This window comes from Phyllostomus hastatus, unplaced genomic scaffold, assembly GCF_019186645.2.
Source record: "Phyllostomus hastatus isolate PE091 unplaced genomic scaffold, TTU_PhHast_1.1 phas_contig_159, whole genome shotgun sequence".
NCBI classification, from domain to species: Eukaryota; Metazoa; Chordata; class Mammalia; order Chiroptera; family Phyllostomidae; genus Phyllostomus; species Phyllostomus hastatus.
Genome location: NW_025333640.1, coordinates 21,882,964 through 21,894,554, shown reverse-complemented (window position 1 = coordinate 21,894,554; position 11,591 = coordinate 21,882,964). Strand labels below are relative to the sequence as shown.

General features: G+C 47.3%; 1 protein-coding gene across 2 annotated transcripts in view; it reads left to right on the top strand.

The window, feature by feature from the left end:
• Window positions 1-136: 136 nt before the first annotated feature.
• The window catches only part of TMEM131L (transmembrane 131 like), a 139,266-nt gene continuing 127,811 nt past the window's right edge, over window positions 137-11,591 (top strand). For both annotated transcript variants that reach the window (XM_045831653.1, XM_045831652.1), the window contains exons 1-3: window positions 137-328; window positions 1,031-1,101; window positions 8,057-8,100. In XM_045831653.1, coding sequence (XP_045687609.1) covers window positions 205-328; window positions 1,031-1,101; window positions 8,057-8,100 — 239 coding nt within the window. In that variant the 5' untranslated portion in view covers window positions 137-204. The remainder of the gene's footprint in view (window positions 329-1,030; window positions 1,102-8,056; window positions 8,101-11,591) is intronic.

Sequence of the window (11,591 nt, the reverse complement as noted above, 5' to 3'; positions counted from 1 at the left end):
CCCCCTATCTGTGGCACACACGCGCGCAGGGCGAGCGGCGCGCCCGGGGCTGGAGCTGCTGCAGCAGCTGCCGCGGCGGGGGCGGGGCGGGGGCAGCGGGGCGGGCCCCGGCGGGCGGCGGGGGCGGGCCCGGGGCGAGGCAGCCCGGGCGCCAGCGAGCAAGCGGGGAACGCGGCGAGCACCGAGAGGAACGCGAGCAGCAGCATGGCGGGGCTCCGACGCCCGCAGCCGGGCTGCTACAGCCGCACCGCCGCGGCCGTGAACCTCCTGCTAGGCGTCTTCCAGGTCCTCCTGCCCTGCTGTCGCCCGGGAGGGGCGCAGGGACAAGGTCAGCCTCGCGCCGCTCTGCTGGCTTTCCCTCTTCACCCTGCCCCCCCCTCCCCTTTCTTTTAGGGAACTGCTGAAATCTATTACAGGGCAAGGGGAGGAAAGGGAAAGGGACAGGAGGAGGAAGGAAAGCGATTGCAATTCTTGGCTGATAACAATTTCTAACCGCAGCGTCCCCTCTCGCGCTCCCCGCCCCCATGCAAACAGAAACCTGGGAAGTCGCGGGGCTCGGGGACCGCAGCACGGACCGCTAGCCGCGCGCGCCCCAGAGCCTTTGTGAGCGGCCCCCTGGCACCCCCGGCGCAGCCCCCGCTTTGTGTGGCGCGCGCTAGGGCCCCGCCGCGGCCCGGCTTCCTGCAGCTTTGTTCCCCGAGCCTGGCCGCCCAAGACCCATCCTGCAGATGCCCGCCCCAGATGCTGCGGGATGCGAGCGCAGAGTGGCCCACGGAGTGGTCTCTTCCAATCAGTCCTCCAGTACGAGACTCCCCGACCCTGCATGCTCTCGCCTCTCTGTCACAGGGGCTGCCGGCACACACCCCGTCCATTGTGTTCGTATCCTAGGCTGGCTTTTTGGGTGGCTTCGCTTCTAGAAGGAAAGGGGGACTTGTTTTGGTGAGGCGGGTGCATAGGGGACGATAGGGAAACAGGAAGCGTTTCTTTTCCGTGCATTAAAAACGCGGTGTATTTTTTGGTGTTCGTGCAGCGATTGAGCCCTTGCCCAACGTGGTGGAGCTGTGGCAGGCTGAAGAAGGGGAACTCCTCTTGCCCACTCAGGTGAGGACGATAAGGTGACAGAGCGGTGATGGGTGTGAGAACGTGAAGAGACCGGGAGGCCACGAGGCCGCCGGCCCCCCAGTGGCACAGGCACTCGGGCCACTTTGCAAGGCAAATAAACGGTCGGGCCAAGCCCGAACACCTGGCAACGGTGGCCTTCTCAGCCTCCTCCTGCGCCATGTGACAGGGCGTGAGTCACGCCTGCCCCAAGTTCAGGAGGTGGGACCTGGGCCACCTCAGCAGGGCCTTGGCCAGCGACTGCTGTGTGGAGGGGAAGGGCGGGCCCCTAGGCCAGCTGTGGTCTTGGGTGGGCGAGGGACACGTGCCCTGTTCTGTTAGTGAGCTGGCGCTGTGTACTTGAGGACAGCAAGGATATTGATTTCAGGAGTGTTAGTGAGTGGTACTTGCCATTAGCGTTAAGTTGCTTTGGGTTGAAGATGTGACTTTAAAGAATTGTCATCTTGGATTTTTTCCAAGTGCCTTAAATTCGCGTTAGAATACACCCTCTAAGGAACTTCAATTTCCTGTTTGGGCTCCTGCCCCCAATATGATACAAAGATTACATTTGGAAAAACAATTAGTAGCATTTTATTGGAATCTGTGGCATCATATAGGGCTTTCGGCTGCTAGAGACACAGTACTGCAAAGCTCGTGTGTTTAAGGGTTAACTTTTAGGAGAAATCTTCATTGACTGCAGTTGTACACATTTAAATATAATATTGTTGACGGTTTTTCAGTATTGACAGTAGTGAGCCCAAATGCATTTTTTCCCCTGGGGGAGAAGTGGTTTGAATTCTAAGGGAATATTCAGCTTGTGGGCCGTAATTTTTAAGATGTTCATTACAGCCACATCGGTGGCAGCGCTTAATTCTATGCTGTCTCTTGTGGCTGTTTAGAAAAACAGGATGTCTAGCTGTAACTTCGCTGGAGAGGCTGTGCAGTTTTACATTTCAGTTTTCTCCTTCCTATGTGAAGCAGTTGGAGTGCTGGTTTTGAGATATTTGGAATATTCATTTTAACCAGGGCTAATGAATAACAGCTTCAAGGCGGAGAGGTGATTTTTTAGAGGAAAATTTTCCTGGACCTTCCCTCAGGCCAGCAGGCTGAATAAGACCAGTCCTTTGAGAAAAAGCCCCAGCAGGATGGGAAGCAAATAGTCTGCCCTTCTCTTAAAAGTTTAGTCCCAAGTGGAGTTGTTCCCTGATTATAAAGAACAGATGTGTATTGTTGAAGGTTTAGAACATACAAAAAGATAAAATGAACAGAATAGACATTGTTCATAATCCTATGGAGAGAACCACACCTAACACTTGAAGTATTTACTATTAAAAAATAAAGTTCTGTTTGTCTATGTTAGAGTTGTTCAGGAGCAGCCTTTGTGACTTTTCGGGCTGGAGAATTCTGTGTTGGGAGTGCTGTCCTGGGCCCGGGATGATTTCAATCAGCCGGAGCATCTCTGCCTCCACCCAGCAGATGCCAGTGGTGCTCACTTCTGCCTCTCTTCCTCTCAGCTGTGACAGCTACGACTGGTCTCCAGACAGGGGCCAAAGGCCCCTGGGGAGCAGAGTCGCCCCAGTGGAGAAGCCCTGGTGCATATCTCTATGTATGTGCATTTGTACTCAATTGTAGCCTCTGTCTCTTACTGGTTGGGGTTAGAAGCCAACCCAAGCTGAAGGAAGGTAAACTACAGGCTCTGGTTTATTACAGCATTCGTTGAAGATGTATTCACTCTGCCCAGAGATGGAGATGTCAGGCCTGTCATACACTTTTATTATAGGCTCAGACATGATTGTATAAAATACTTAACTTCTAGTTTTGTTTGTATATATAATATGGTTTGTTTTGGTAAAAATGTTAGACTTTGAAGCTGTTTTCTGGAATGTTCACTATAGAAGCATCTATAACTAAGCTATTTTAATCAAAGCTGTAATGAAAGTGAAACTGATATTCTAAGTAATTTCCTAAATACTTTATCTCTACTTATATGAGTATCTTTTAGAGATGCTTACTCTGCCTATACCTGGGGTGGGGGTGAGGACAGGTATAGATCTCTATCTGTAGCTATCTATCTAAAACTGCTTACCGTGTATATGCATATGCATCTATCTAAACCATCTATACACACATACAGTATATGTATATATTGCACATGTAAAAACTGCAGAGAGTTCTGAAGAAAGGTCTTTTTAGCGAATTCTTTTCAAAGCACTTTGAATATCTTTCAGAAAAGTTTTCCTCATGTGTGTGTCATGGAGTCTGTTGGAAAGAGAATGTTTATGGGTATTATTTAAGTTTGAGGGTTTTCTGCTTAGTTGACTTATAGGTTGTGTTCCTTTCATTTGGGAAGAATTAAAGGTGGCTTCAGAAGCTAAGATTTTTCAATTAGAGTTGAAATAGGAGCATCAGAAGATGTGGCATTAAAAAATTGAATACTACCATTTGCGAACACTAATTATTTATTTTGGAAATGTTGACTGTCGATTGGACCTGCCCTGCCCCACCCCCAACCCTGGGTCTCTCAGTGATCAAGCTTGAGTAACGCATCATTAGTAAAACAAAATATAATGATTGAATGGCTTTAAACTGCCTGACCCCTCTGCCCAGCCTCAGGATTTGACTTCCTGTCTCATCATCCCTTTTGACCTCCGACCTCAGTTTCTTCATCTGCACAGTGAAGGTAATAATGGTGCTGATCTCAGAGAAATAAGTGCCTTGAACTTAGGAAGCACTTGATATACAAGGCCCACCCCTTTTTATTACAAAATCATAAGCATGCAATTCTGTAACATAACAATATCACACTCAAGGATACCATATGACATTTTAGGTGAAGTGTTAAAATTGCTGTCCGTCTTGTGTGAGACATTCACGCACCCTAGCAACCACACTCTGGCAGGCGTTAACTTCTGCTGGACCCTGTTCCGATACCTGTCACTGCGGCAGCAGCCAGTTGTGTCCCCCCCCCCCCCCCCCGTGATTTGGTCACTGGAGAGCATGGGGCTGGAGAGCATCCTGTTTCGAAGGGGCTGAACCAGTGCAGATAGCCGGGATTATTATGTACCTTCCGATTGTGCAGATAAATAGTATTATTCGTATCTTTTTGTGATATGCTCTTTTATGTTGTTTAATAGCTTGGTGTAGGAACATAAAAACTATCCATGGTGACAATGAGAAGGAAGAAGAAAACACGTGGTTTTATTCCTAGATTTACAGAACTTTTGCTTTCCTTTAACTTTGCTTCATGTGACCTCATTTCATCACACCATGTCTAAAGTGATGATGGGTGTAGGAACGAAACAACCGTTTTCATTAGCTTCCTGTCCAGAATTTACTGCGTGTGTGCAAGACCCCACCTTGTGTACCTTCTTACTTTGCCTTCAAGGTCAAAAACCTCCTATGATTCCCTGCCATCCACTTGACCTGAGGGCCTTCCGTATTCTGACCTTGACTGCTGCTCTGGTCGGTGGTCAGTGTCTGGGACACCGACTCTTGGCGGGGCAGGCCCGACACAGATCTGTTGAGTGAAAGAACTGACACTGTTGCCTACGGGGATGGTGCTTCCTAACTTGGCTGTGGCACCCTCATTTCCCCTCTTCCAGTTTCTTGAGCGTCTGAGTTTTTTGTTTCGTCTCGTTGCCCTAACTTGGTTCCCCTAAAGAGGGTTTGGGCTTCTAAGCCTGGTGGTCCCTAGGGCGGCCACAATGTTCTGCAGGCAGTAGGCGTGGAGTAATAGTCCGTGAGTTCTTCCTGGGGAGGGAGGAGAGGCAGTTGTCTGTGTTTCCAGGTCCCCTGTTCATAGGTCATTCAGTTCCGAAGATGGCAGGCCCAGGGCCTTCAGCATTGGTTTTCTATTATTGTTGAATAATTACATTTTTGTTTCAGGTCTAGCAGCTGGAAGGGCCATGTAGAACTTGTTCTTTTAATCCCTTTAGTCTGTTCTGAGAGCGGAAGCCTCACTCCTGCTGCCCCTGGTTTGGCTGGGGACACACAAATCGGTGCCGTGGAGGAGCAGCTGGTGCCAGACGCAGCCGCCCGGGGCTGCAGGCTGGGAGGGGAAGGCTCCCCGCCCTCCCGGTCTCACTGCTCCTCTACGAACACCTCGCAGAGGGGTCTGGCCCACTGAGCACCCCGGGATGCAGTGATGAATCGGAAGGTCTCTGCTTTAAAAATCCCACGTCTTGTTAAACTTACCCTAAACTTGATGCCCGAGCGTAGATGATGGAAATTGATAGAAAGCGAAACAGGAAATGGGCCACGGACTGTGAGAATTCTCTATGATCTCAGGTACCGGGTTATGTAATGGCATCTCGTTCCAGTCAGCAAATCATTAACCAGTGTTTGGAAATATTTTTGTCATAGAGATTTATTTTTGATTTAATCTACCTCCACTATCAACATAAAAACATAATAATTAACGTGGGTTGAACAATAACCGGGATTGTTTAAGCACTGTATGAGCATTATCTCCTGTTAACATGCTAACAACTATGAAATAGGAAGACCCGATTTTGCAGATGAGGAAACCGAGGCCCTGGCCCTGAGTTGTCACATAACTAACTGCCCAAGGCCTTCAGAAAGTGGTCGTGGTGGGATTTGAACCCAGGAGGTGTTAGCTCCAGAGCCTATGCTTTTGGCCACCACACTATTGTATGAATTTTCGCACTGCCTGGCCAGAAAAATATATTGTGGGCATAAAATTTCCGGGCCTAAGGGAAATGATTTTCAGGTTCTGTTTTGATTTAGGAAAATTTGCCTAATGGAGTTTTCAAAAATAGTCATAGCCACTAGTATTTTAAAAAATATCTTTATTAAAGCATTTTTATTGAGGTATAACTGACATATAACATTACATTTTAGGTGTAAAACAGAATGATTTGATATTTGTGTCTATTGCAAAATGATCACCATAATAAGTCTAGTTAACATTTCTTATAGTACATAGTTACAAAAATGTTTGTTCTTGTGATAAGAACTTTGAAGATTCACTCTTAGCAACTTTCAAATATTCAGTACGGTATTTTTAACTATAGTCACCATGCTGTACATGATATCCTCCTGATTTACTTCTTTTACAACTGAAGCTTGTAGGTATTGACTACCTCCACCCATTTGGCCCACCCCCACCCCTGCTGCTGGTGGAGGGGACAGATTACAGGATTTGGTCCCTGCCTTTTCAGAGCTGGGTGGTGTTGGGGAGATAAGGCTGGTAATACCCTGAGATAACAATCAAGGGCTGAAATGTAGGCTCTGCAGGGAGAGTGGAGGGGCGGAGCGTATTGGGGAGATCTGCATTAGCAGACGTGTGACGGGGCTTAGCCTAGAGCCTCACTCACGGGGCTGAAGGTTCAGGGTTTTTATGCTGCTGTGTTAACGTGGAGCCCAGAGCCCCTGCTGGAGCCTGGTTGTGGAGATGGAGATGGGTGTGTCGAGGTCAATTGACAATTGCTCGATTCCAGGTTAAAGAGCTTGGAACATATCTGCCCAGCAGCTGGGGAGCCGTGGCAGGACCTTGAGCACAGAGTAACACAGGGACCTGGAACTCTGGGTCCGTACCACGTGGGTGGTGAAGCGATTGATGTTGAGGAAGACTGGTCTCGCAGTGATGCCCAGGAGTGGATTGGAGGCTCACATCTTAGAGCACAGAGCCCCATCTGTGTGGTGGCAGTGGTGGCCCAGGCAGCTGACGGTGTGGGCTAGTTTGCTGACAGAAGGGATGGAGAAGAGAGGCCAGGTCCGAAGTGTATTTTGGCTGAGTGGGTGGGTCATTATAGTCTGTGGTGAGGGGCAGAGAGCAGTGTAAGATGACCCTAAGGTTTGCCTGTGGGTCAAGGAGTGTCACGCTCTCTTTGATAGAAGGAGAGGCCAGTTAGAACAGAAGCCACCTATCAGGGACCCCTGATGTTGGTAAGCCTGATGCCGGTCTTAGTTGTTTCGGGGGAGAAAGGTGCACAGATCCCAGGGGCATTTGGGGGTGGGGCTGGAGCTGCCATTTAGTTCACGCTCCACCCGTGGCGGAGTGGCCACCATGTGCTGTGTTGACCAAAACCATGGGAGTCTGGGCTCCCGTGGAAAGATAGGCATTTACTATCTATGTGTGTGACTGAGTGAGAAGTTGGGGCTGGCGATGGGGATTCGCCCCACGGTTACACGTGTGGGTGAACAGTGGCGGGAATTTGCGCAGAGGAGCCTGGGCCTGGGAGGCCTGGCAGGGATGGGGAGGAAGAGGGCACCGAGGCAGCGTTACCTGGACAACAGGGTCTGGGAGAAGCTAAAGGAGCAGCAAGGGTCTGTGTGCCTGAAGAACAGTGAGGAGCTTCAAGAAAGGGTAGTCAAGGTCATGTCCGTCAGGCAGATTACAATGTAGTATTCAACTGGATCTGCCCTTTTGTTTCTGTTTCCGGAGGCTTTTCTTTTCACTTTTCTGGTGATGACACACGTGTTCATATTTTTCAATGGGAAATCTGGGGGAAGATTTTGGAATCACTTTTGAGTGTGATTTTTATGCCGTTTATAACACGTATCAGCCTTTTTACCTCGATGTCAAAATATATCAGGTGTTCATTTAGGGAATTCAGAGTGAAAGAGTACACTTTCTACACTTGGGAATTTGAATTATTATTAAGCTTCATCTTGTGTGATTGATCTTAAACCACACTGGTTAAAAAATGCTCTTGGAGAGAAGTGATGTCAACTAATTTGGAGGTCACGTTCAGGTCGGGGTTGTGAACAGGCGGGATACTTACCATGAGTATCTAAGGGACACTTGGCAACCTGGTAGTGTCGGCGCTGGCGTCACTCCTTCTCCGTGAACACTCACTGGGTGCCGGCCGTGCATCAGGCACGATTTTAGATGCTCATTACGTGTTCGTCACTCCTGTGGGGTTTGAAGAGCTCTTTCTTTTGGAGATTTTGTGTTCCTTTGAAACAACTGTTAAAGCGTGTTCTTTTTCAATAGGGTGATTCTGAAGAGGACATGGAGGAGCATTCTCAAGAACAGAGGTAAGGAAAGAAATGGGAACAAATACCTGCTAAACATCCCTGCCCACTTCGGATGCTATCTGAAGTCTTGTATGAGTCTGTGCTTCATATTTAATATTTTCTGTCATGCACCTTTCTCGTTGGCATTTGGGATATCTGTGTTCTCTAATAATATGACTTTGTTTGGAAGTAAGGTTGTACAGAAAGCTGTTAAAACACACACACACACCCTGCCAAGTTCATTTTTCCCGTGGCATGCTCACTCCCTCCACCTGGTTCACACACATCCATTGAGCATCAAGCACTGTCCCGGGTGCTGGACATAAAACACAAAACAAGACCTGTGTTGCATGTAGTGGGGCAGTTGGGCATTACTGTAATCAAACCAAAGAATGATGCTTTTAAAGAGAACTATCAAGAATTAGATTGCTGTGGTGGAGAATAATGAGGTGGATGGGGTGGTCAGGGGAGGCCCCTCTTAGGGAGGGGACATTGGAGCTGAGGTCTGGAGGGTGCGCGGGAGCAGCCACGCAGCAGGCAGAGGGAGCGTGCTGTGTGCAGAGCGGATGGCAGGCGCAAGGGCCCTGAGGTGGGAAGCTCTGGCGGTGACCCAGGAACTCAGAGAACACCAGTGTGGTTCGTATGATAGTGAACTGTGGTAGGACCTTCTCAGAGGTCACAGTAAGGAGCTTGAATTTTATTTATTTATTTTTTTGGAAGATTTTTATTTATTTATTTTTAGAGAGGGAAGGGAGGGAGAAAGAGAGAGAGAGAGAAACATCAATGTGCGGTTGCTGGGGGCTGTGGCTTGCAACCCAGGCATGTACCCTGACTGGGAATCGAACCTGTGATGCTTTGGTTTGCAGTCTGCACTCGATCCACTGAGCTACGCCAGCCAGGGCTGAATTTTATTTTTTTAATAAAATAAAATATAGTTTGTGGTATGAGTTGTTAAAGGACTTGAAGCAAGGGCTAGCAGATGGAAAGATGTCAACTACCTTTTTAAGAGAATCCTTTTGTCCTGGGCAGTCTCGGGCAGTTAGTTGTCAGACTGGGGTAGTTGGTCCCTTAGGTAGTCGAAGACTCAGGGCTCCCTGGGCGCAGGGATAACTCTCAGGATCGGGTTCTGGATCCTCAGCATCTACATCGTCTCATAAGATTGATTCGTCTGTGGTTGCATGTTATCCTTTTCCGCTTTACCAAAGGAAAGAGGCAGACCTCTTACCCGGCCCTGATCCTGTGCTGTCCCGTGCTTCCTCTTGGGCAGTATCGGTTAGGAGTGGGCGATTCACTCTGGCTGGATGACAAATTCATTTGTAACTCTCTGGTGGTTTACAAATACTGACGTTCAACAAAATTAAAGGAGGACCCAATCAGACTGGCAGTTGCTAGGTCATCAAAAGCTATTTTTAACGATAGGTCTCTGTGATTTTTGGATAAAACTGAGGCAGTGTAGAGTACATAGAGACGGTGCTATCGCAGAGCTCCTTCCCATGTCTGTTTATGTAAACAAGCTTTTCCAGTGCTCATATTAAACAAGACAGACAAGGAAAATGAGCTGAAATTGGTGCTAACTAACTGATGCATCTCATTCTTGCAGTAAGTAATATTCACATCTATTATTTGGGGTTAGGGGAGGAGACTGTTCCATCCATACCAGTAAAGGATGCATTTTTAATAAAATTTGACTTACCAAAAATAAAATAAAAAATATTTTGTAACATAATAAATAATAAGAAAATAATAAAATACTTTGTAAAAAATAAAATAAAAATTTGGTAAAATGCTAGTTGAATCAATTGCATGCTAATAAAATCATAATTAATTCAGGAGAAAAGATTTTAAAAATGTTTAAAGATTTTATGTATTTATTTTTAGACAGGGGAAGGGAGGGAGAAAAGCGGGGAGAGAAACATCAGTGTGTGGTTGCCTCCTATGAGCCCCACACTGAGGACCTGACCAGCAACCCAGGCTTGTGTCCTGACTGGGAATCAAACCGGCGACCCCTTTGGTTCACAGGCCGGCACTCAATGCACTGAACCACACCTGCCAGGACCAGAAGAAAAAATGTTAACGCTTTGATCTTATGATCATAGGAAAAAATTTTAACCCTCCCCCCCCCAAATTTCAGTGTAAGCCCATAGGTTTTTTGCAAAAGTCTTTGAACACAAAGGTACAATAGGTTAAAATTCTTTGAGGGAATATCCAGCAATGTAGGAATGCCTATTTGTGTATTTGAAAAAAGTAAATGATGATGGATATTGTAGTGGTGGTATTTAGATTCCATTGAAGATATTTTAAAAAGTGATTGTTTTATTTAAAATGCCAATATTTACAATATCAATGTCCCAGCAACCATTGAAACTCAGCATGAAATTTAAAATGGGAGATAACATTCGTACGTCGGGCAGGGTTCAGAGTTTGTCACAGTCCCGTTGGGGTAAACGGGAGCAAGGAAAGCCGAGGAGGAGTGAGGATGCTGTGTCGGGCTAGGCCGGCCATGGCGGGGATGGAGAGGTGTGCCATATCCTGAGATGAGTCTTGTAGGGTGGAGCAGATCCATCACTGACTCCGAGGCGGAGAGGAGGAGTCACGGAGGGCTGCTGGCTTTTGGCTTGAGCGTGTGGGGAGAGGATGACTGGGATGGGAAAGGATTTGTGGGAGGGAGATCAGGAAGTGTGGCTGGTTGTCTCCCAGGCATCTCAGGCTTGACAGAACACGTCCCTGCGGAGCTGGCGGGGAGGCAGGTGATGATGTGCGTGTGGAGCCAGCAGGGCCTGGGCTGCCTCTCCGGGGGTGGGTGTGCCGGTCCTGCAGCGAGCCCTGTGGCATGTGCTTTGGAGTTTGTTGGCCTTGTTTGCAAACGCAGTTCTCTCCTTTCTCATTAATTAGAGCTTGTTTCTTTTCTTTTCGCCAATTTTCTGTCCCACTTAAAAGTATTTGTAGACTTTATCCTCATTGGTTTCTTTTGACACAGTGTCAGATTATCAGGGCAGAGGTGTGGGGTGAGGGAGAACTGTGTCAGGGAATCCGCAGAGTGGCCTCCGCACTCTTTGTCAGTGGCTCATGGTAAGAGATGCATTTTGCATCATGAATACTTACTTACCTGTAGGCCTGTATGTGGATGTCTGAATATGTGCATGCCTGGTGATATATTTATATCATAGTGCTTACCTTTTCTAACTGCGATATGTTCTATTTTCTGTTTCATTTTTTTTGGGTGGAAAAATATATAACATTTACCATGTTAATCACTTTTAGGTGTACAGTTCTGTGGCATTGAGTGCATTCGCACTGTTATGCACCCATTATTACAACACCCTATCCCTAGACATTTTCTGTTTTGTTAAAAAAAAATGCTGGTTGCCACTACTGGGTTAATTTTAAAACCCCTTAATCATGATTCACACTTTGATCAACTCTGATTTATACAGTATGTTAATCTTTCTGATATAAAAACATTTTCATATGCTGCTATTGTTTTATCCCTAGTTGCTTTCCTTTCAACTTAA